Below are 26,633 nucleotides of genomic sequence, written 5' to 3' on the forward strand. Positions count from 1 at the left end.
CAAACTTTCTGTCTGAATGATCTGTCCACTGAGGAAATGAGGTTACCCCAATATTATTGTACTAAAGCCCACCTCTTCCTTTTAAGAAGACTATATTTTTCTTTCTCTTTTAAAACCTTTATATATGATATCTATGTATATATTATATATAATTTATTTATTTAATGTATGAGTGCTGCTGCATATATAGTCATAGGCCAGAAGAGGGCATCAGATCCCTTTATAGATGGTTGTGAGCCACCATGTGGTTGTTGGGAACTGAACTCAGGACCGCTGGAAGAGCAAGCAGCCAATGCTTTTAACCTCTGAGCCATCTCATTAGTCCTAAGAAAGCTATATTCTTCTTCTTCTTCTTCTTCTTCTTCTTCTTCTTCTTCTTCTTCTTCTTCTTCTTCTTCTTCTTCTTCTTCTTCTTTCTTCTTCTTCTTCTTCTTCTTCTTCTTCTTCTTCTTCTTCTTCTTCTTCCTCCTCCTCCTCCTCCTCCTCCTCCTCCTCCTCCTCCTCCTCCTCCTCCTCCTCCTCCTCTTCTTCTTCTTCTTCTTCTTCTTCTTCTTCTTCTTCTTCTTCTTCTTCTTCTTCTTCTTCTTCTTCTTCTTCTTCCTCTTCTTTTCTTTTTCTTTTTTCGAGACAGGGTTTCCCTGTATAGCCCTGGCTGTCCTAGAATTCACTTTGTAGACCAGGCTGGCCTTGAACTCAGAAATCTGCCTGCCTCTGCCTCCCAAGTGCTAGGATTAAAGGTGTATATTCTTAACAATGACTTCTTTAGCATCTCATCATTGTTTGCATAAACAGATTGGCTTGCTATGCCATCAACATGAACTTGAACTATCAACCAGGCCTAATATACTTCTTATTTCCCAGTGGACATGCCAAACTTGTCCCACACAGATGCCAATAGGCCCTCACTTAGCTTATGGATCTCAGATCAAAGAAGAGTTAAGCTCAAATGATATGCTTATATCAAATGATTTTCATGTGAATATTTTATATAGGAATTGTTTGGTTAAATCAAGTATGAAATATATATGGGATTTCTTTACATTGCTTTTTAGCATGTAGCTCTGTGCTTCTTAAAGAGAAAGGTCCCATCTTGGCTATGTAGATCAGTGCTCCGTATCTAGATTAAAAGGATGTCCTTTTCCCTGTTTGGAAGACAGAGTTTAGAAATGGAGGCATCTGTTATGGCTCTTTGTGGCACATCAGGTCAAAACGGTGTATACTTTCTAGAAAAGAGTTATGACACATACCAAATCAGGAAAAGAAATGATCTTTGCATCAAAGTGCTTTTATTTTAATTGCAGTGACATAATCAAATACAGAAAAAGAAAAATTATGTAATTAAACATGTTCTTCAGTTCTATAAAGTCATATTTGTAAGAAATTAAAAAAATCCAAATATCAGTTCACCCACCTGTTACAGAAACCTGATGCGTATCTAGGCTGTATAACAAGCTCCACAGAGACAGTAAGTAGTGTTGGGAACAGCCACTTACAGAAGCTTATGCGAAACTCGCACATTCCAAATGATAAGAACAATCTATGGTAAATTTCAGTTAAATTAAACAACTTACAGATGCACCAATTCCTGACGAAAAACTAGCAAACAAGTTTTGCCTAGTGAACCCTCTCTGCGAAAGACAGCTGCTGAATACAGGCAGACCTCATATACACCCCTAGCAAAGCAGAGATCTCCACAGCTTTTATGTAGTTTTAAAAGTTGGATAGTGTCCACCTGAGAACTTGCCAAGAGGGGAATGTGTAGGTAATTAAAGTTGCTTAGACACTAACGTATTAATCAAGAGCAAATTTCTGGCTTATTTCTGCTCAGTGCTCCCAAGGCGGTATGATTTAATTCTCACTCCAAATAGCCAACAGGTTGGTTAAGGAATGTGGAAATCATTTTGCAGTCTGAGCATACAAATTCACTGATGCGACTGGGTGATTGTCTTCTGTCTGTCAGTCAGAATACTTTATATTTCATGCTGGTTAAACCAATATTGCAATCCTTAAACATTATTAGATCTGACCCAAAGTGTGCTTAATATAAGTCCCTGCTTTCGTACTGTTTAATTTTGGAGATATCATAGTGTTTCTGAGGTATGAAATTCAGGTTTAAAATTAACCAGTAGAGGTTGAAAATCACTCATGACACAAATAATTCCAAATGTCAAGGGAATTGCCTTTATTTATTCTGGTACAAATGAAAATGGTCCTAAGCCATCTTAAAACTACAAGATAATATTTGTGCTTAAGACTTGTAGATTGCCATTTTATGTAGTAAAATACATTCCAGGTATGTACTTAAGTTTTTTTTTTAAAAAATAAACTTGTGATGCTGAACTGTGATATATGTTGGCTCAGAATATATTAGATAAATTGGCTGATTGTAATACCGCATATGCAATATACGTACTCAAATTGTATTTAGAATGCTATCTGAAGAACTGTAGCATATTTGATAGATTTGGTTGTTGGAAGGATTCTGTGTGATAAATATTTGTAGTCTTAATAAATGGCGATTAACACTAACTTTCTTTTCACCATGTTTTTGTATAATGCCTTTCATTCCACATTAATTTCTAAAGAGAACAAATGGGGGAAATTGACTCTAAGAAACTTTTTGGGATCTGTGTCTTCTTATTTAAGTCTGTTTTGATGTGTTTTTATTTGTTCTCCAAGTCCACAGCTGCATAAGAGAAGATAATAATATTCCTTAGAGAGCACCTACTTAATTTATCATGAGGAAATATGAAGGTAAGAACAGTCAAGAACTGTTTAAGTCATTAGCTAATCCATAGAGACACACAAAGCCACTGGCCTATTTTATCATAATTAATTTCTGTTAGAAAACACAGTGTGCATTTAAATACTTATTGACACACTGACAAACTTATTAAAAGGGGACAATTACTTGTGATGCTTCTTAGCTTTCTTCGAGTTCTCTCCAGCAAAGAGTCTAAATTGATTTTAGTCTCTGCTAGAAGAGAGCATCATTTTGGGCTCCCTCTGGCTGTTGGTGTTGTTTATAATTCTCATCTGAAATCAATATACTGGTCTTTTCATGAGCTGCCAGGGAGGTAGGTTATAAGTTCAAACTGTGAGTACTTGGAATAGAGCAGTCTCAGGTTCCCTGGATGCTGTGGGTTTGCTCCTGGCGTGAGACTGATTATGAAGTTTCTTCAGTGTGGCTAAGACTTAGCAGAATAGAATTGTTCTCCCGCTTCGGCTGCTGAGAAGGGCTAAAGTGTAGACACAGTGCTAAGAATCGCACCTTGGAGTTCCCTGATTTATAGTCGACTCCTTTATTGCTGAGAGAGGAAACATGTTCACTGCACATAATAAAGCTAGAGGAGGCAATGCCTGCAAGCATAGATTCACCAGGGTTTTTAATAAACGGAGTAGCACTCCACTTAACATAAGTGTAATAAAATTAAACCTTAAGTAGATGATGAGGTAAGATAGTGAACAAACAAAATGGATAAAAATACACCCCCCAAATATTATTTTTAAAATAAGTAGTTATTCTGTAACACAATCGGAATTTAAATTCACCCAAAGTATTTATTCTCCCAAAACTCCTTAAGTACCACAGCAAAATAAAAAGTTGTAAAATTGCATCTTTAGTTTAAGATGCTCGTAAGTTTATTATGGTCAAGCCAACACCAGACTTGAGTTAAATTTTAAGTTGTTATTCCTGAGTTTAGTGATGCCTACATTGCTGAAGCAAGAAGTTCACTTCTTGAGTTCTACCACAAAGCACTACTGGAATTAATCTTGAAAGTTTTTCCATGTAGATGTTCCTAGCTTTGTATCATCTTTTGGATAATTTTTTTTCTTGCTGGGTCTACTTATCTGCCCTAGTGTTCCCTGTGTCCTCTTGGAGCTGAGGTCAATTCAACCAAAATGATGAAATTTTCTATATGATTTTGCTCAGTGAAATGTTACCATGATAGCTCCAACTACATTAATAAATAGAAACACAGATAACCTCTTTTCCTGATTCCTGTAAGTCCTCTTCATTGAACAAATTGAACACAACAAATGCTACTATACCTACTGGCTGACGAATGAATGCCTATGATCGACTTGACATTGATGCACATGACTTAAAGGGTTAATAATTAAATTCTGCTAGGAATCTCCTCATAGAGGTCTGGTCAATCTCTGGGAGAAGAGGAGTAAAAGGGCCAGGGTGGGGAGTGTAGTCCCTGCTATGTAGCCAGGATAGAAAACACCATGAATCTTTACAAAGTAGATGCAGATAACAAGTAGGAAAAGTAACTCAGAACAAGGGCAAAGGTCAACTCTGCTCAGCTCTTCCAAAGGTCATGCAAAGGTCATTCAAAGGTCATTCAAAGGTCATTCAGACAGCCTCAGCATCACTGGACTTACTTCTGTCTTGGATAGAATTACCAACACTGGAAAAAAGATGGCATTAAAAGAAAAAGATGGAATTCTGAAAACCATTGTTAAATAGTGCCATGTTTCTAGGAAAATAGACCCTGTACAAATTTATCTAGTGCAGTTAAGAGTTTAGACATCATGCAGTATACATTGTCTACTTCTTGTGGTAAGCTAAGTGTTTTCATTTGTCAAAAGAGTATCTGCTTTGTGTGCATGGGAGGATGAATGCAGTTGTGTGCCGGTGTGTGATCATTAGTCACTAAAATACAATAGTAGCATAAGACAACCTTATAGCAGATTTTCATACAAGTATGGGTATACACACAGTCAATAAATACAAGTGAAAAAAATCAACAAACCAAAAGTTATTGTGCCTGCTTTACAAAGATACTGAAAATTTGTAAAAATACTAATTAGTAAAATGAAATATAATTTACAAAGAATATTTCCAAAAATAAAGTGCAAAGGCCAATGTGTGACTGAATTGTTCACCAGACTTTTCCAGGTTCTAGGCTTCTGTGAATCTGTGTTCAGTTCTGAACAAATTGCCTCAGACACCATCTTGTGGACAATAGGAGGTATATCATAAGCTTCTCTGAAGTGGGAGAAGCTGCAGAAGAGCTAAACTATAATTAATGTCTAAGACATAGTCATGGAAATTACTTTATAAGCTGAGCATTAAACTAGAATTTAGGCAGTATATCATAAAATAATTCCTTAATCTCTATAAGTAGGCAAAGGTTTAATTTTCCAAAGTGTGTGTGTGTGTGTGGGGGGGGGGGACCACACAAGGTTGAAGTGATTGCACAGCTCTGGTTAAGGTAAGAAGTTGAAGAACTTAAGACTGACTTCCACTGTGGTTAGGAGTAATAGCCGATGTTTTCAGCTGGGAGGAACAATGCACACATATATTCTCTTTCTTTAGATTCTAAAAGCAAAGCAGATCTTAATGGAGGACAGATCTTCTCTACATAAGAAAATTCTACCAAAAATTGCTAACTGAACTGGCATAATTTAGGACTTGAATTCAGACATCCTTGTTTATGGAAAAAAAAAAAACAGTTTTAACATTGCCACTTTGGCCTGTAATTATTTTGTATTTAAAGCATATCTGAAGTACAAAATGAGAGAAAATCGATAATTCTTTTCCTTTGCTATAAACAATACCAGGAACAAATGGTTAGTTAGTGGGATATTCCTTATCCTGCTTTGGGGACCAAATTATCCTGTTCGTTTTTACGAAGGGGCTGAGAACCTGCCAATTTCTTTGTTGTGTTAGCCTGACCAAGTGCTCCTTAAAGCCTTTTGTTACAAATAGAGCCAAGGCAGAAGAAAAGAAAATCTGAAGATTAATAACAGTAGATTGATGGTTTGAGCTGTATAACCCAGTCCCATCTCTCTGGTTATGTCAGATTCAGTCACATGTCCCAAGCTCTAAAAATGAGCTTGAATCACTGTGACAGACTCCTCAAGCCATGGGGACAAATCTAAATCCTTGAAACAGGGATAAGCCAGTCACACAGTCACAAAAATTAGAAAAAGGAGGAGTAAGAACCATCCAATTTGTAAGAAAGAATTCTGTTCTGTGGAACTGAAGTAAATATAATTTGCAAAACAAGAAAATGAGTTGCATCATATCAATTGATCAACCAAAAAAAAAAAAAAACCAAAAAACAAAAAAACAAACAAAAAAACCCAAACACCCAAATACACTAATCGCCCACCACCAGCCAAATGTCCGTGAAAATATTAAAATTACAAAATAAATATTTTTGAATAATCCAAAATGCAAAAGGATAAATAACCTGTCAATTAATATGAAAAATAATCTTTGAAAACATAGAAAAGTCTTTGCTATACAGCAAATTCAAGTAAATTAATATGTCAGGTAAAGTGTATGTTTTCAGAAAATTCAACAAATTAGAAGCTCAAAATATACACATAGCACCAACTTTTCACCTTATATACATTTAGGGGGTAGATTATCAGTTGGCTATGAAGATACATAAGCAAACATTTGCATACTCCAATTGTGCAAGTTTAAAACAGAGCACCATTGTAGGTATTGAATACAAAAGAAAACAAAGGAATAAGCAATTTCAAGCCCAAAACAGTGGAAATAAATAAAGTAGACTTGGAAAATAAATAAACTTGGATTGAAATATACAGCAAAACTCAATATGAAATACCTAAAAGGTTATTTTATGCACAGCCATGTTGACAGTACCGGGCCAGCAGCTCATCTGTTTATAATGAAAACCAGTTCAAATCATGGGTGCATTTAAACAAACGCTGCCTTATGTCAGGCATGCTTCTCAGGAAAACACTGTTCACAGCTTTTCCCACTTTCAGTGGGTTGCTTTTCTATACCCATTGTCTTTTTTCAATGAACAGACCAAAATCATCCCCTCTAATCCTGAGCTCTTAGAGGCATGGGACTGAAGGGCTCTGGTGGCATGCTCTCAGCGTCAGTGGTACCCACCAGCTAACTATCAGCAAAGCCCTTGTACCTTGTGCTCAGTATTCTAGCAAATCAGTTTTCCCCACCCAAGGTTTCTCCAAGCAATGAACAGGTAGGGAGTAAAAAGACATTCAGCCAAGACCACTGGGATTTTGCTTCCTTTCAGAGCAAGTTTGTTTCTTTCCTTCGGGGCTGAGGACGGAACCCAAGGCCACGCTGCTTGCTAGGCAAGCTCTCCACTGCGAAGTCAAATCCCTAACCCCGAGCACGCGGTTTTGAAGCTCGTAGTGACTTTCGGGTGAAGTCTCTTGGCTTTCCTCTGCTGAGCTGGACCTTTCGATGGTTTCTGAGAAAACATTAATCTTCTTAAGAGCACGAGGGCTTCACTCACTCAACATGCCTTTGCTGACCCTCCGCTCTCAGTTTCCAAGACGAGGACTCCTCTTTTCTGCGTCATTACAAATCCTGTGCTTTTCTCTGATGGCGGGTCGGGCCTGGGGATCATAAAGTCAGAAAAAAGAATGCATAAAGAAGCACAAAGGTCTTGCTAGGCTGCTAAAACCTGTCAGGTACCAAAGACAGCATGGCGCCTTTACCACCAAGAATGGCTTCGAGAAGACAAACCACTTTTAGTTCACCATCGGAGACTCACAGACTTGGGTATAGGGTCAAGTTGATTCTTCATTTTTTTTTTTTTTTTTTTAAATGTAGCATGTGTTCGTGTCAGTGAGGCGTGCTCCAAAAAAAGCCAAAAGCATGTTGGCTATGATGAGTTTGGGGGCTTCTTGATAAACAGTCTCACATAGTTTTGTTTTTAATAAGTTAGAAGCGAATCTCTTATTGCATATTTTTTTCTGCATAAATCGAATGAATGTAGGACAGTATAGGACTTCTTGTAAAAATCAGTCCTAAGACAGTCAACAGCAGTAATGTACTACTTCAATCTCAAAAGAGCAGAAAGAAAAACTAAAGTAACGATAGTAAATTTAAATATGAACAAAATAATCAAGATAAATTAGAAAAGTTAAAATTCAGGAATCAAAACCTAGTCACGTTGACGAGTTCACAAGGTCTGTGTCGTCTGTGTACCAAATCGTCTCACGTGATTTTTTCTGAAGAGCCCATGACAGGCTCGCTTGCATTTTTCTTCCGAAGCCGTAGAACTCAGAGCCACAATGAAACAGAACATATGGAAAGAAGTTGGCAAACATCTGAAAATACGGATCTGCTCTTACTGTCAGAATAGGACTCAGATGGTTGCTTTGGATGTCTGCTTCTGTATCAGAAAACTAAAATAAAGCAGTCCAAAAACTCATAAGCCTTGAGAGCACGTGGTTGTGAAGCCTGCAGTGGCGGCTCAAGTGGCCTGGAGATAGCACTAGACGCGATGTCTTCCTCCGTCTTTTTCACTTCCCGCCTGCCTGCTGGTGGGGAGGAGGTGCAGGATAGAGGCAATCTTCTGGATTACATCTTCCACTGGGTCCCGGGGGTCCTTGAGGCCCCGGGGCACCTGGTGAGCCCGGCAAACCCACTGCTGAGGAAATAAAACAGACCATGAGAAATTGGGTCACATGCGATCCCGCCTGCCTCCCTCTCTCCTTCAGCTGAACACATGAGGTCCACAGGGGAGAAAAGGCCCATTCTGAGAGAACTGTTTGCATAGAGATAATAAGTCTATTACCTGAAGATCCAGGAAGACCCGGACTCCCCGGCAGCCCAATTCCAGGTTCACCTCTTTCTCCCTTCTGTCCTCGGTAGCCTGGATGAGAGACAGATAGAAAAGGAGGCGTGAAAGGAGGCGTGTACCGCACTGATGCGCATGAAAGGACTGCTTCCCGAGTCCTGCTGTTAACGCTATTTCTTTACTCATCATGAATTAGGATTTATCTCACATTTATGCATTAAACACAAATGTAGCTTGAGCGTGATAAAACATGGAGAACCTGGCAATTATGCATTATGTTAAAACAAACCGCGATTTTGATAGTGAGATTTATTTATTTTTTTTAAATAATAAAAGTCGAACTTGAAAAAAATACATCTTAAGTACCTTGAGAATTTCTCGAACTCTTCTCTCACAGCATAGCTAAAATGTCTGGTCCTTAGCATTTAAATGTCATAGGAAAGCCTTTTTTGCTTTTATCTTAAACTGATTTGACTCAAATTTGTGTTCTGCTGATATTGAGATTATGAGTTGCTTGCTCCTTTACTTTATTTAATTAGTTATTTATTAACTATTTAATTCATTTAATTATTACACTAAAGCCTGTATCCATATGCTCTCTGTTCTCATACACAACAAAATTCTTTCTGTGTGTGCCTTCCCCATTACATGTACCTAGACCCCCGTCGGAATTTCTGTTGAAGAAGGCTCACACATCTATCATAAACATATAAGAGAAGATATGAAGATATGAATAGTGCATTTAAGTACTATGTGTAGTGGCAATATCTCACTAAAGCTTGGCTTGCTAAGACTTTAATCTATCACTGTGTATCTGTAAGATTCTCTGTGCTTTACTGTGCCCAACCTCGTATTCATGTTTAATGTATGATAAATGTGAACTGGATAGTTAATATATGGTGAGTGGAGAAGCAGCATTATCGGCATGAACTCAGAAACAGTTTTAGCTTCTGCCGGCATTGCATTCGTATGGCCATACCCTATACGCACATGCACAGGCACACACGCACACACACACACACACACACACACACACACACACACACACACACAGGCACACACAGAGGCACACATACACACATGCACACAGACACACACACATGCATACATGCACATACACACACACATGCACATACACACACACACACACACACACACACATACACACAGAGTGTGTTTAGCTTCCCTTGTCTTGCTCCACTAACTGGCTGCTGAACCCTTTGGCCATCTTGACTTACAATCATGTCCCATTTTCAAGGGCGGTCAACTGCTAAGTTTTTTTCTTTTTTCTTTTGGACAGGTCAGAACTATCCAAGAACTATCAACTATCCCATGGGTCACTGGATTTAAAAAAAAAAAAAGTTTTCCTGGATTTAGAAGCTGATGATATCTGAACTTTAAAAACTCAAAAAGAAGAACAGTGACTCCCAGTATGTTCTATTAAAATCAATGGTGTGTATGTAGTCTCCCCCTCCCCCTCCTCCTCTCCTTCCTCATCCTCATCTCTCCCCATTTCCCTCCTCTTCCTTGTTTTCATCTATTAAGTCTACCTGTGGGTTTGTTTTTTTTTGTTTTTTCTGAAATGACCGGGGTTTATACATGTGGCATCCATTTCTCAAGATTTCCGTCAATTCTTTTTTGAAAACATCAACTACATTTTATAAAAACTCTTCTGCAAAAGCTCACTGGGCAGTGCTTTCTCTCTGCACAGTGGGAAGTTCACAGTCACAGCCTAGCATGAGGGCTGAGATAAAAGTTCTATAGAAATGCTTTGGACTTTAGTAAGACATCAGTCATCACTCTCTTGGGAGTCTGGAAGGATGCAAACAAAATGGCCTCCTTAGAATCTTCCCTAATAAGCACTCACTGTCCTTTCAGAAGATGGGGTTATTGGAAGAATATCCACCATTTTTCATTAGTAAGTCTTTGTAGGAGAACAGCCCTCCCTTGGGCACATTTCTGATGGCCTCACATCAAATCCTCCCTTGTCTTTACAATGTCCTGCTTTGCAGAATAAACACAGGACACTTTACAAGGTTGGTGATTTTTTTTAAAATCCTTCCTTAAACATATAAAGAGAATGAAGGTGATAAAAAGACCCCTTTCCTGGTGCATATTTCAAATTGCCACTTAGTTTAAATTAAAATGGATTTCTTTCCTGACAGGTACTATTAAAAACCCACTCATCTTTTAGATGGGCTCCCAGCAGACACAGTGTCCAAGTGGCCAGTGTACCCTGGAACAGTGCAGCAGGCACATTTCCTGCCCCTGTCTGGGCTGTGGTTTGCGTTTCACCCTTTTGTCAAACTCAATTGTGTGGGCCAGATAAAGAGGGCTAATCCAGCCAAGCGCACTTGAGGCTGAATGGATGTTTTCTTCCTTCTTTTTAAATAGGAGAGAGAAGAGCATCGGAATCACACATATGGCTTCATCCTCTGAGAACTTAGTATTTACTTATTACCAGAGAAAACCCTTCCATTTTGAATGCCCACCCAGAAAAGTAGCAAAAATCCAACATAGCCGCCACTTTCTCGCCTGCTGCTCCTACTTCCCCCTCTCTTCCTCCTCCTCCCCCCTTTACCTCCTCTCCCTCTTCTCTCCTCTCCTTTCTTTCCCTTCTCCTCCCACCCTTCTTCTTTCTCTTCTCCCATGAGATTTCTTTGTGGTTTTAGGGTTACCAGTACAGTATGACTATAGGCAAAATTCTTTTAATATGAATCTCATTTTTTTTGTAAACCTGATTTTCTGCTGTGTTTCTGAAAACTTTAACATTATAAGGAGTAGAAGTGTCAATCAACGGCTTGTAGTCAAGATATATTCACTGTTAGAAGTCCCATGGGGGAAGCTAAAGGCTGAGGCAGCCACTTCTAAGTATGCCTGTTGTCAGATACTCTGGTGGGACATTTTGTCTATTTTAGTAGAACTTGTTTTAAGAAAACTGGAAACCATGTGGAGAATTCCTTCAAACTTAAGAATCACACCTCAGATCTCTCTTATAAACAATAGTCTGTATTGCACACATAGCAGTGGGTTAACCCCACAGAAATCCATTGCAAAGGGGGGAAGGTCATGTTTTGATCAGTTGACTCAGTAGCAAATATAAACCTTGTTTTTCAAAGACCTCACTAATATTGTTGACTTGGTATTGCCTCTGACTGAGAACCTTTGTGATGGACCTCCAAGGCTTGGGATGATACCTGGAGCTAGGGGCTTATGTGGGAAGGTGACTCTGCTCTAAACTCTGTTTTACCACGTCACTGCAACTTTGCATTTTGTGTATTCTCTTGGACTACTGAGATCTGAAGGATCCATCCATCGTTTTTTTACTTGAATCAGCAGGGCTTATTCTTCATGTGGTTAGAGCGTCACATCTTCAGATGGCTTTTAAAGGCCTTTCCAGTTCTCAGGCCCCCTGACTTCAGAGGAGATCCAATGAATAAAAGGTAATAAGCACCTTCTGCACGGGTGTATACATGCACCTTCTGCACGGGTGTATACACGCACCTTCTGCACGGGCGTATACACACACCTGCACAGGTGTATACACACACCTTCTGAACGGGTGTATACATGCACCTTCTGCACGGGTGTATACACGCACCTTCTGCACGGGCGTATACACACACCTGCACAGGTGTATACACACACCTTCTGCACAGGTGTATACATGCACCTTCTGCACAGGTGTATATACACACCTTCTGCACGGGTGTATACACACACCTTCTGCACGGGTGTATACACGCACCTTCTGCACACACCTTCTCTACCCATCTTCTCCTACCCTATCAACCCCCTAATGTTAGGCAGGAGAGAAAAAACAGATTGAAGGGAATGACAATATTGTTAGGCTATTTCCTGCTGAAGAGGGGCATTGAGCTCCTTGGGGGCAAGTTTGATCACAGTCCGGATATCTAACTTCTTTTTCTCATCTCTTCATGCATGACTACCTAACAAACTGCAACAAACCACAACCAAAAGCACCCACCCACCAAACAGTTCTCTCTGTTGAGGATCTAGCATTTATATATCCTCTGAAAAACCCTTAGAATTCCAACCATTGCACACTGGCAGAAATTATAAGAATTGGGAACGTGGGAATGGGGATGCACTGTCTGTCCTCAAGTGGATCCCATGCACAGATGGTTATTAAAATGGATTCTTGAGTAGAATTTAATTCAACTCCAACAAGGTAAACTTCCCAGAATGCTTAGGAATAACTTTGGTGGGAGCAAGGGTGCCTGTGGCTGTAGCTTCTCTAACCTTATTTTTATGATTCATATTCACTAAATTTGGCATTTCTCTGTCAGAATTCATGAATCATCTAAACACAGGTCTATCTAGTCAGTATGCAGATGGCTAACCATATTTTTTTACAGAACAGCTGTGTCAGAATAACCGAATCAAGCAAAACTCAAGAGCATTTGTCTTCTCCAGGTGTCATAAGTGGCCAATTTTTTTTCTTTGCCAACATAAGTTTGGATTTGAAGTCTTTACAAGTCACACAAAGTACCCTTTAAAGTTCAAAGGACATTGTGGTTATCTGCCCAAGACCTTACCAAGATTAAGCTATCCAAAGATTCTGACAAAGAAGGTGTAGATTGCCCCCAGGCCCCATACCTTATATGGGAACTAGGGGCAGTGGTATCTTGCTGGGGAAGGAGAACTTACTCTTAATGGAGGAAGTGGCTACTTAGTAGGCCTTCCATGTTCCAGTGTAACCACTGGATGCACTACACCTGTGTGCGTATGGCAGCACCGACTGGACTTAGTGACTTATTTCATTTTATTTTTAAAGAGAGGGATTTGGGAGGACCCATGTTGAGGGGGCATGGAATACTTAAATGGGGGAAGTGAGCAGATATGATAATATTGCACTGTATACAGGTATGAAATTCTCAGAAATAAAAACAAAAGATTACATTTATACTTTAAAAGTCACTATCAGTAAAACTCTACTATAGCATCAGTCTAAACTTCCCCAATTAGGTGTTAGCCCCAATGACTATTTGTAGCAGTGTCTCCCAAGGCTATTGTTTTCCAGTTTCTTTAGGGCTCTCAGATGAGGAATCTCACATAACAGTAAGATGGCCACAGAAACAACTCTAGGATTCCTCTGTGACAATGACAGAGAAGCAGACAGTATTATGGTTACTCTGGATATCATTAAAATGAACTTAGAACAGCAGGTATATCCATTTTAAATTTGAAGTAGTAATAATTAATATTTATCATTAGAAAATAAATTATTAACAAGACAGTCCACAACAAGCCATTTTATACACACCATATATATATATATATATATATATATATATATATATATATATATATATGTTTTAGTTGCAGCTATAAATATTGAGGACTATGCAAGCACGTATTACATTTTCAGCCTTACCTTGGGGCCCTGGATCTCCTGGGGGTCCAGGTAACCCGTCCTTCCCTGGTGGGCCAGGCCTTCCATGAGCTTGAGCAGACAACATTGCTGCTGGCAGTTTAAGCTGGGATAGAAACACAGCCATCCTCTCTTCATTTACGAAAGAAAAAAAATACATCATGTGATGGAAGAGTCTTTATGTCAAAGCATTTCCAAACCTTTTAACACAAAGCTGAAAAAAAATCAATTTTTAACTGAAGCACATATTCTATATCAACTGGTCTGCCTGTTGTCTTCTTCTTCTTCTTCTTCTTCTTCTTCTTTTTTTTTTTTGATAAAATATATAGAATAAACTGCATGGAGTTGTTTAAAGAGAAGCAGAAGATCTGGGTTGTTCAGAGGGTCGAGGAGTTACCAGTGGTCCTGGAACCCAGCAGTGCAGAACACGTGTCTAATCAACTTTCAGTTATGACTCGTGGAGAAAAATTTAAGAATTGTTTTAAGAACAAATGCAAGGTATTTTCTATCCATATATGTGTAGCAATTTTAAGCATATTCACAGGTTCTTTAATGCTCACTTCCCTGGTGAGAACCCGACCCCTGTATTTTGAGTGATGACTAGATTTATATTTCTTATGAAAGAGAAAAAGCAGAATGGGCAGTGTGTCGCAGTGGTCATAAAGGAGCTCTCTGGCTGCTGCCCATCTGGTAACCCCCGAGGAAGCCCATTGGCAAGGAGTATGCAGTGGGGACATTCAACATGCTGCCCTGTACAGGGATGCTTGTGAGCTTACAGATGTCTACCCTTTCCCCCTAGTCAAGTACTGAAATGGTTGCAGCTGACTGGGGTCCTTTCTGTGACCTCACCCCAGATTTAGAGGCTGAAGAAAATGACTAAGCAAAGCTTCAAGTTGTTGACCCTTCCGACTCCCTAACGTGTGTAGGGATTGCATTTTCTTACATGTCAACAGATGATGTAAACAATACTGCCTTTCCCACAGAGACATTTAGTCACTGAAAAGCTGTCATTTTACTTTTACTTTTTAAAGGAGGAATTCTATATTCCCCCATTATTATGCATTTTCTGGTTGTATGTCCAGCTGGTGTGTCCCCTATTCAATCAGGTCGTTAGGAGAATGACTATGGTAAAAGGAAAGGAGATGCATCATTGCTGCAGATGAGATACCGCCCTTTGAATGTAATGGCAGCAGTAAAAACGATAAAATGCATGTCTCTGTGAGCCCAAGAAAACATTGGAATGGAGAAGACAAATCACAGGAAATGAACACATTATCTGTGTTGTTAGGAAGAGCAGGTAAATAAATATATGCCATGGTTTTGTTAAGCATCGAGTGATACGCCTTTATAAATTAAGTACTTCCTAACACAGGATGCTTTCCCGTTTATGCATTTAACAAACTGCCTGGAACACAAAACCGTATATAGGCATCCTGGCAAAAGTACCCATAGATGACAGAGAATAATTAACTGAACAGACCCTCTTAGGGGTTTATCATCCGCTCATGAAAACAACTGTATAGTTGGTATAGCAGGATGCAACTACTAAGTCTCAGACAGTGATTAATGGCATGATACATTGAGATGAGAGGAAGATTGCAATGAGGAAAGTTAGCATCTTGGGGCTTATTCAGTGGATAAGGGTGATTGCTGCCAAGTATAGGGACTCAAGTTCAAATTCCTAGCACTCATGTAAAAGCTGTGAGGGTTTGTGTGCCTCTGCAACCCCAGTGCTGAGGAGATCAGAGACAGAAAGATCACAGGGACTCTTAGTGATCATCAACCTAGCAGGAAAGCAAAATCTAGGTTCCAAGAGAGGCCATGTCACAAGGGAAGATGGTGGGGATAATAGAGGAGGAAATTCAACATCCTGTGTAGCCTCTGTGGATGTACTTGGCCACATGGGACATATTCCAACCAACCCCTACCCTGCATACAGCACCCCTTCACACAAAAACAAAGGCATGAGAAAGTTGGTGTGTTAATGAAACTTAAAAGAACTATACAACAGAGAAGTTCAAAGACTCTAAGTATGAAACCATGAATAAGAATTTTCAATTTAAAATTAACTTCTGAAATGGGTATATTACTAACTAACTGAACAAAACATGCTTGATTTTATTTTTAATTACTTAAAAAAAAAATCAGGGTCTCTTGCAGGGTCTCTTCAGGCTGGCCTTGAACTCCTGGCCCTCTAGTTGGGCCTCTACCATACCTGACTAAACATTCTTTGAAGCAAGACCTTGGATTAGGGATTGTGGGCTTTCTCACCAACTATTGTACCAGAATCAAAGAATTTAATATTTAAACATCATTTAAGTAAGAACTCATGTTTTTATAGGCACATATATTATGAGGCATATCCACAGAGCACCTTCAGCTGTTTTGGAATAGTCTGAGACAAAAAGACTAGAAATCTGTCAGGTGCTGCATGACAGTTCTTGTCACACTGAATTGTTGGTTATTAATGTCACATAGAGCATTACTCCGTTAAATTTCATCTCAAGAGAATACTTAGTATTTTAATCTGGAATCCGTTTTGACAACATCATGAATTCACTTATAAATAAAATCTGCCACCGGGCCCCTTAAACTTGCTTTGGTTATATTTTATACATTGACATTGTAAAAGTCTCATATATGGATGATTGATTTTAAAATAGAGAAACTAGAATAGGTACAGTCTTGCTATGAAAAGAAGAAACAAAGTTGCTAATGTTTCTCTTCACCACGCAATTTTTTCCAAAGACAAACTATCTTAGTAGTTCAAGGGTAATTTGGAAAGCTAACTTGCAGCTGCGATGGCTCAGCTGTCTCGGATGCTTGGTGCTAATCCTGAGCGCTTGAGTTGAATCCCTGTGATACACATGGTAGAAGAAGGAACTGACTCCTACAAATTTTATTCCGGCCTCCACACATGTGATGGCACATGTGCCAACACACGTAGATGTGCTCATGAACACATACCAATAAATAAATGGTTTGAAACACGCCTACTACCTTAAATGCCTAAACAGAAATAGTCACCATTCTAATTTTTCCTCTTAAGCTATGAAATGAATTTACAAGTACTTTTTTGGGGGGGGGTTAAACAATAATTTTAGTAAAATACAATTATTTTAAAGAATTACTACTAGCTGTAAATGAACTGGCTTTAAGCTACACCAAGAAACAAATATTTAGCATAAGCTAATTACCTCTTCTGAGCCTTACCCTAATGCACTATAATTGAAAATAATAGTTTCTGAGCATCTAAATGAATTCTGAAGGCCTGTATTCTTAATCGCCTTCCCTCTGTTTTCAGAGCCCCTCAGTCATTTAAACAGTTTTTTTGGCTCTGCTTTCTAACGAAGCAGAAGATTAAAGACGTTAGAAGAGGCCAAAATGAGAGCCAGCTGTGTGATAGGCGAGACTGACTTGGTTCTTGGGAGAACGACCTCACGACAATGAAGACATGAATATTGAAGAAGTAAGAGACATTCAGGTGTCACCTGGCTCTCCCCTGCCTGCTGTCTTACAAATCAAATTTGTAACTTTGTTTTTCAAAGAAAAATAACCCTTCTTTTTTTTTTTTTTTTTAAAGAAAAATAACCTTTTCTCCTAATGTCTATTCATGTTTAATTGTCCACTTTCTTAGTAAAACATTATCTCCTTTTCTTCTGATCTTCCATTATGGAACCGTTGGCTATATGATGTATTTCTCAAGTGAAGTACTCATTACTTAATAATATTGTTATCTCTTAGCCTTAAAGTGAAAATAAAATTCACTCACAGGGTAAATAACCTGTTTTGGAAATCACTTTTTTGGATAATTTCCCATGGCTTTCCCACATGACTAAATTTATATGTAGGTTTTCTCCTATGGGGCAATGTAACCGTAAGTTTTTGTGAGATCTGAATTATTCCCCAGGTTTGTTTTAATTTTTAATAACATTATGGACTCATTTATTTTGTAGTTCATAATACTAAATCCATCCACAGCCTTTGTAAGCATGTTGGTTTGAAATGTTATGGGTAAAGATAGTAGTTTGAACCCACACATCTGCTTTAATTCTCTTGTGGATACTTGAAAAACTACCAGGAAACATGTAAAGTCATAAAACTCAAGAATGAGAGGACCCTGAAAGGAGAAAGTAGCAGCAACATTTTGGAAGCTGAGGATCAGATAGCCAATGGGGTGTTTGTCTTTCTTTAAACAACTAGTCAGGGTCTTCCCCAGCCAGCCCAGCAACCAAAGATTCCCTTTCTGAAAAGGGGAAGGGAAAGTGAGATAATTATATTTTAATCAAAACGTAAAATGAATAAAGGGGAGAAAGACTATCTCTGCATTGACAGCCCCAGACTTCAGTGAGATTCTGGCTTTAACAGTATAATAAATAAATTAATAAATAAATATCCCCACAAGATAGACTTAAGGGTACCGAAATGGAAAGATTTTCATTTAGAATGCCCAGCTAGCTACCCTACGGGAAAACCACAGTTGGCAAGTTCTACATTCAGTAGGCTTCAGCACCTGTCCTTCTGTATGAGCAGACAACCACAGGTTATTGGAGATAGAGGGAGTCCTGTAAGCCATGTGACCGATTCTGTGTGAGTCTCAGACAAACAGAAGCAGCAAATGGAAAAACCACACTATGCTGTGGACAGCATGAACTGTATCTCCCAGGATGTGTATCTACTGGTTGCTACGTATGTGCACAAGTATACACACACTTATAAATATTGTAGCTATTATAGAGAGGAAAGACACGTTACCTTGAAATTGAATAGGATAATATGTTCATTCATATACATTATATGAAATATATGTAAAAATGGAGAAAACACAGGATTCCTGAACACTGGAAATCCAAAAGCAAAAATAACCCTAACTTTTCTCTTTTCCCTCAGATGCAGGTCTGGCTTTGGGGGTTTAAAGAATGGAAAGAGGCTGATAGTTTCTATATACTACATCATAACTTTTATTCCATAGATATACAAATGCTCAAGTATTGTAGGGTGAGGTCACAGCAAAACCTACACTTCTCTGATATGGTAAGCTCCTGACTTATGTGGATAGTATTCTTGTCAACTGCTATGCCCTCATAAGGACAAAAGATGCTAAGCTGAGTCTTCTGGATAGCACCCATCTCTGCTCTACGTTACTACCTTGCTTGCAAAAAGGGCGACATAATGGCCAATCAAAGTGGGGATTTGATCTAACTTTAGAGTGAAAGGAATGCATGCTTGTGCATTGTGATCCACCTGGAACCCAGATGAGATCATGGAGAATTGCTTCCCTCCATTTGTCAGGTTTGGGAAGGTGCATTTAGCTTGCTGAAGGACAGGGTAGTGGTCTGGAGGATAGCTCAAGGTGAGAGTTCTGCGAGGGTCACCTTAGAAGTTCAAAGAGAACTGATGAATCCCTGGAGGAGAACTGAAAACATGAATCCTGGCTTAGAGTTTCACAAGAGGAGCCATCTGAGTGAACACCTGGGACAGTGACCAACTGGGAGCTCCCGAGGACATGCTTGGGCGCCTGTTGATGAGGGAGGACCTTCCTGAGGTTCTGAACATGAAGAAGAGTGTGGGGAGACAGCAGGGGTACTTACTGATAGCTTCTTTAGTGAAACCTCTAAGGAACACGCTGTAGACGGCCGTGACTGAAACCCAGCACTTAACTGTACTGCGCTATTTTGCTGAAACTGCTTTAAAATGTGACAATTAATCTCCCCGTTTATGGAGAAGGAAACTGACCTTGCAACAGTATGATTTGTGAAAATGGAGCACTGCTTTTTTATTCTTGGAAAATGGTGTTCAGAAGCCACAGCAAGGGTGATTTCTGAGTGGAAAAAAAATCAAATGGACTGACTGAAAATGATTTGAGGGCAAATTAGTTTAAGTGCCAAATAACTACACTGTAGGTTTCAGGTACGTTGTGTGGGGATGAAGACAGATCTGCCAGGCTGGTGTCAGGAGATCCATTAGGAGAGGGAACATCACACGTGGAATTAGAGTTTAAAAGTTTAAAGTGAAAGTGATTTCTATTGGGTCTCTTGAGAAAAGTATCTTGAGACTAGGCTATCTGTGGCTTTCGAGGTAGACAAGTTCTCCAGAGGGCAGAGTGTCTTGCCATTCACTAGAACTCTAGGTGAGAGGCAGCAGGAGATGGCGGCGAAGCCAGAGGAGACATGGGGATGACTCCATAGATGTCAGCTTCCTGGCTGGGGCGACTCAGTGGTTGAGCAGAAATCCAAAGGGAAAGAACAACAGGCTTAAAGGCTGAGCTACTTAGAAGTTAGGTGAATTTGCCAGAACCAATTCCCTGACTCTCTGGAGGAGACCCACAGCCTTTCATGAAAGTAGCTACAGAGTGGCTAGCTGGGGCAGTCTGGAGTCTTCTTCGAGGGTTAAGAACTGGGCGCTTCCTTGGCTGACTGCACAGAAAAGGATGTCATGGGCCACACCTTTACAGTGTGAACAGAACCTTGAAAATTGTTGCCAGATGTGTCTCAACATGTCATTTTTTTTTTCTTTTTCTGATAACATGAGGTTATAGTTTCTGGCACTTTTTTTTTTTAATGATCCTCATTTTGAAATTATGTGTGTACGTGGCCAGTAGAGAGTGTGAGAACTGGTGTCCTTGGAGTCAGGAAAAGAGAATCTGACCCTCTGAGGCTGGAATTAAGGATGCTTTTGAGCACTTGGATGTAGAGGCTGAGGATCAAACGTATACTCTTAACCACTGGGACATCTCTCCAGCCCGGTTTCTGTGATTACCAATTAGCCTCCAGATGCTGGTCTAACTACTGAACTATTTTTCTTTTCTTGAGACAGGGTTGCTCTGTGTGGCCTTGGCTGTCTTGGAACTCTCTCTGTAGACCAGGTTGGCTAAACTCACAGAGATCTGTCTGCCTCTGCCTCCCAAGTGCTGGGAGTAAAGGCTTGTGCCACCACTGCCTGACTATTTCTGAACTCCTAAATAGGGTGATAGCAAGGATCTTTAAGAAATTGCGTTCAGAACCTCGTTCCTGAGATAAAGGGTTATCATTGACAGCAGCACCTGTAAATATTAAAAGTGAGATGAGGATTTTTTAGATTTCAATGCAAAAAAAATGTGTATCTCCTGCTGTTTTTCTTTGTGTGGTTACAGGCAACTAAAGATACACATGTTGGGACACCAGTCTCCGCAGAAGAGCACGCGGGAGGCAGAAGCAACATAGCTTCTGGGACAGGGTCCCCATTCAGGCCTTCATCTTCAGCCAGGAGGCAGAGCTGAGCTCCAGACCTCTGCACACTTGTCCTCAGAGAGTGCTCTGACCACTGGGACTCAGGAGAGAGTTGGAGTCCCAGGAGTGCTGACAGAGGCTAACAGAATCACAGGAGAAACGAGCTCTACCCAGAGACAGCTGTAACAACTAAGGACAGAGATTACCAGGTGGCAAAAGGCAAACGTAACAATCTTACTAATAGAAACCAAGACCACTCAGCATCATCAGAACCCAGCACTCCCTCCACAGTGAGTCCTGGATACCCCAACAAACCCGAAAAGCAAGATTCAGATTTAAAATCATATCTCATGATGTTGGTAGAGGATTTTAAGAAGGACATTAATAACTCACTTAAAGAAAAACAGGAGAACATGGCTAAACAGGTAGAAGGCCTTAAAGAGGAAGCACAAAAACCCCTTAAAGTATTACAGGAAAACACTGCTAAACAGGTAGAAGTCCTTAAAGAGGAAACACAAAAATCCCGTAAAGAATTACAGGAAAACACAACCAAACAGGTGATGGAATTGAAAAAAAAAACATCCAAAATCTAAAAAAATGGAAGTAGAAACAATAAAGAAAACCCAAAGGGAGACAACTCTGGAGATAGAAACCCTAGGAAAGAAATCAGGAACCATAGATGCGAGCATCAGCAACAGAATACAAGAGATGGAAGAGAGAATCTCAGGTGCAGAAGATTCCATAGAGAACATGGACACAACAGTCAAAGAAAATGCAAAATGCAAAAAGGTCCTAACTCAAAACATCCAGGAAATCCAGGACATGATGAGAAGACCAAACTTAAGGATAATAGGAGTAGATGAGAAGGAAAATTTTCAACTTAAAGAGCCAGTAAATATCTTCAACAAAATTATAGAAGAAAACTTTGCTAACCTAAAGAAAGAGATGCCCATGAACATACAAGAAGCCTACAGAACTCCAAATAAACTGGACCAGAAAAGACATTCCTCACGACACATAATAATCAGAACAACAAATGCACTAAATAAAGACAGAATATTAAAAGCATTAAGGGAAAAAGGTCAAGTAACATATAAAGGCTGACCTATTAGAATTACACCAGACTTCTCACCAGAGACTATGTTCAGGTTGGACCATGTCAGAACATAAACACTTGAATTTTGTTTATTAATTTAATGTAATTAAAAATATATTTTTGTTGCTGGAAGTCAAGACTAGGACCTTAGACTAGAGGCATTTAGTGCTATATTACCGAAGTCACTTGAGATTTTACCATAGTAAACATGAGTTCACCTGTTTAAGATTTTAAAGATAATAATGAGAAACTCTTGACTTTTACAAACTTTTCAGAGGGAAGAACAATGCTGTTAAACGATGACTCAGAAGGAGTTATCAGCAAGACTTAACTGCTTAGAAAAAGCAATGATGGGCTGGGATGCGGCTCAGATGGCAGAGTGCTTGCTATCATGCATGTAGCCCTAGGTTTCAGCCCCAGCAAGACATTAATGACCCAGCCATGGTGGTGCATGCCTGCAGCCTCAGCACTGGCAAGGTAGAGGAAGAAACATCAGGAGTTCAAGGCCATCCTTGGGCTACATGAAGAATTCAAGACCAGTGAGGGATATAAGATGCTGTTTTGTTTTGTTTTTAAAACAGTGTTATTTTGGGCTTAAACATGCAGAACTGGGCTATCTGAAAAGAGTCAGATAATGAATACTTAATTCTTTGCTAGCTACAGGAAGTCTGCCACATCTATTCACCTTTTCACCTTTGCCTTGCTGTGGAGAAGGATGAGAAGAAGTGAGCATGACTGTACCCAAAACACATGACTGGAGATCTGGATTTCAGGTGGGAAACCCTTTAACGTACGTATGTGAGAACCATTCCCAGCTGTGGGTCACATAAAAGTCTGCCTTTAGGAGACAGATGTGGCTGGTAGTTTTTGTTTGCTGACCCTGGTCTAGATCAAAAGACACTGTAACCCACCTCAGTTAAAACACTCATTGATCAATCCAGCATCTCCCCAGGGTGTCAGGGATGGGGGAGCTAGATGTACTTACTCTATAGGGAAATTAAGATCGAGACCGATGGGTGCTGAAATATTTGAAAGGTGGTTACATAAACAGAAGGTACTTTACCTGTGTTGTCTTATTCACAAGCGACACGGAAAGACAGTTTAAACAGAAAATTTAACTTAAGTGTACTGTCAACAGGAGCTGCCCCTCCAGGAAACGGATAATCTGCTAAGATTGCTGTCACAGTTCAAGAATGTCACTGAAGGGATTCCCCACAGGGGGATGGGAAGTAAAAAATCCAGAAGTATTATAAAGCAAACCTGACCTTCAAAAATCCTTAGGACTTCTTGATTAATGTAGTGTTTTATTTCTTCAAATGAAACAGCATCAGCCTACAGGAAGAAAAAGAATGTGTGTTAAAACAGGGCAGCGCACAGTGGATAAGGCACAGAGATGGGGTTGGCATACTTTTGTGCATATATGTTTGTCAAGTGAAATGCTTCTGGCAGTGTGCTATTTTGGGCAGTAAATACCTTCTTAGAGCACATGCTAGGATAAGCTGAAGATCATAGTTGCTTTACAAGCTGTGGGCTGGGATTATAACCAGTGAAGCTAACATTTCTCCTATGAGTGGAGAAATGTGGCTATAGATAACTAGAAGATAATGGTTTCTGTTACTTTATTGCATACAGTTAAAAGGCACAAGCAATGCCACGGTGTTACCAAGCAATAACCATTAAACATCCACTCTTGGTTCCTAGTGAAGACTATAGCAAGTGACATCATGTGTCTCCAAAGGAAGAAAACCCCAAATGGAGTGCTGGATCGTAGGATTATCCTATAAAATGTTTTCCCCATGTTTGCCTGTCTCATAACTTAGATAGTAACATAAATATAATAACCATGTTTAGTAGAAAATGCCTGAGATACCTGGTAACTGTAAGTAGGTAAGTAGTAGTGGCTGAATGGTTAACCCATTGATAAAAACCCAACATTCATAATAGCCATGCTTAATTGATATTTTCAAAGAGGAGCTAATGGTCTCATGATGGCCAGGATTTCAAAGTATTTTGTCACCATTCTTTGTATTCATGTATTCAGCTCCATGGATGGCAGAGAAGACACTATGGAGCTCACTAGAAGTTGTAATGCAGAGACCATGTCTACTGCCAATCACACTCTTAACAAAGCCCAGTGGGATGTGACCAGATGAGGAGCTGGAAAGATCAGTGGAAAATCTCCATGCAATGTGACTTTCAGCCATGGTCCCTGTCATTCCCATAAACCAGGCAGTTGTGCTTAATCTTTAAAAGTCCCTGTTTTGGTGAGTTTCCCATCTTTTCTATCTACAGAGTCCTTCCTCATGTTTGTATGTTAAGCCTGTGAATGGGCTGATCATATGGTGAGCTTCTCCATTCACAAAAATCCGTTCATTTAGAAATGCAAAAAAGAAAAAAGACAATTCACTCAATGTGCTCATAAGGTGCTGAATTCTTAGAGCTGTTACGTTGTTTCAGATGTGCATGGGGAAAATGAACTTGGATGAAGATGAAGGGACCAAGAGGGAAGTGGACACAGGCCCCACCCCTAACCAAGACTCTAGCTATTTGCAGTTGATGCCTGTTGGCAAAGGGAAGAATCGATTCTCTCTAACGGAGTAGAGTGTCACAACAAAACCACATGTAAGGGCAAGCCCTGTGTCCAGATGTAATTGTCCAGTACAAAACAAACTCAGTGGTATTTTTGTGGATTTCTTATTTTGTTTGGGCATCTTTTTGTCTTCTTCTTGGTTTTTTTTGACTGTTTTGATTTTAGTTTTTGTGGAATTTTGTTTCTTGGTTTTTTTTTTTTGTTTCTTATTTGTATTTATTTTACTTTGTGTGTGTGTGTGTGTGTGTGTGTGTGTGTGTGTGTGAGAGAGAGAGAGAGAGAGAGAGAGAGAGAGAGAGAGAGAGAGAGAAAATTGAGTGATTTTGGTAGAAACAGATAGTTAAGTTTTGCAGGTTTTCTGCAGGAACCATTTAGCAATGAGGTAAAAATGAAAACATAGAAAGAAAGCCCGTTTTTCACTGGTCTGAGGGGAGAGAGAGAGAGAGAGAGAGAGAGAGAGAGAGAGAGAGAGAGAGAGACGGTCTTTACCTCTCCTACTTAATCCAGGATCCTCCTTTGTTCCTGTCACAGAGGTTTTCAAACTATACTCCTCAGGTGAATGGCCTCGTATTGATCAATCTCCCTGAAATATCAGTGAGATAAGGGCTGCTCTGATCACACTTTTGCTTTAATTCCTCCTTTAGGGCAGATTTGTTCAGGGACCAACTGAATAGAGTCTCAGTGTGAAATAGAAGTTTATATTTGTATGAGGAGCAACTACAGACAGAATTGTAAGAGCATGGTTTGGGGCATGTGTGGGTGGTACATACCTGTCACCCCAGCACTTGGGAGGCTGAGGCCAGAGGATCCCACCTCAAATACCACCCCTCCCCCAGTCACACTAAACAAACCCAAACCTGTGCATCAAACCGAAACAAACTGATTTTGGAGTCAGCCAGATCTGGATTTTTCTCTCTTACTAATTCTTTGATCTTGATCAAGGCATTGCGCTTCTGCATTTATAAACACACAAGGAAAAGGATTCTAGTCTTCCAGGTTGGCTGTGAAGATCTAAAACGTAGGGAGGTGTCAACAGAGGACCTGGCATATACTTTCAAATAATGGCGCAGACCAGCTTATTTTATATACTTCAAAATGGCCATAATTTATTTCATTATTAAAAACGCCCATGGTCAGTATAAGCCAGGGGCTCCACTTACCGGAGTGCCAGGGATGCCAGGATTGCCTGGAGGGCCTTGGTGGCCAGGTGGCCCAGTGGAGCCCTTGCTTCCTGCTGGTCCCACAGGGCCTATAGCCCCCTTCATGCCCGTAAGACCTGGCTTCCCACGTTCACCTTGAGGGCCTCTGTCTCCTGGAATTCCCTGATCACCCTGTTTGGGGAGAGAAGTAAGGAATCACCTCTTCCAGCAATGCCTCAGCTGCGGTGAAGAGCAAAAGTCTAGGATTCATCCTGGCATCCATTTACTGTGGATCCTCGGGTTACATACTTCCATTCTGTACCCCAACTTGTACCATTAGCATGTGGGAATATTAATATTCATAATATCTTTTAGCTAGGGGAATGCCGAGAGGTTAATATACCCAAGTAAAATGCTTCAAACAATGACCCCTCGGAATCACTCAGCATATAGATCCTAGTGACCACAACAGTTGTCTTCATTCAGTCTAGAGTGATGTCACTTTTGAAAGTCCGCACCCACTGCCATGTCAGGTCTGGGTCTCTTCTGTAGTTGTAAAAGGAGATGACCAACAGAAGTTTTTCACCTAGAAAAACTCAAAACCTGTTCTGAATCCTATGGCTGTCTCTCCTTTTGCATTTTCACTTGGCACTCAT

General features: G+C 39.9%; 1 protein-coding gene across 7 annotated transcripts in view; it reads right to left on the reverse strand.

Annotated features, from left to right (window-relative positions):
* Nucleotides 1-1,264: 1,264 nt before the first annotated feature.
* Col19a1 (collagen, type XIX, alpha 1) overlaps nt 1,265-26,633 on the reverse strand; it is a 330,240-nt gene continuing 304,871 nt past the window's right edge. For 5 of the 7 annotated variants that reach the window (XM_006495645.4, XM_006495646.4, XM_006495644.4 and 2 more), the window contains 5 exons: nt 25,999-26,169; nt 23,514-23,580; nt 13,948-14,076; nt 8,547-8,624; nt 1,265-8,399 (listed from right to left, as the gene is read on the reverse strand). In XM_006495645.4, coding sequence (XP_006495708.1) covers nt 8,272-8,399; nt 8,547-8,624; nt 13,948-14,076; nt 23,514-23,580; nt 25,999-26,169 — 573 coding nt within the window. In that variant the 3' untranslated portion in view covers nt 1,265-8,271. The remainder of the gene's footprint in view (nt 8,400-8,546; nt 8,625-13,947; nt 14,077-23,513; nt 23,581-25,998; nt 26,170-26,633) is intronic. The other 2 variants (XM_030245411.1, XM_006495643.4) reach the window with 1 other exon arrangement.

Source organism: Mus musculus, chromosome 1, assembly GCF_000001635.26.
Source record: "Mus musculus strain C57BL/6J chromosome 1, GRCm38.p6 C57BL/6J".
Classification (NCBI taxonomy): domain Eukaryota; kingdom Metazoa; phylum Chordata; class Mammalia; order Rodentia; family Muridae; genus Mus; species Mus musculus.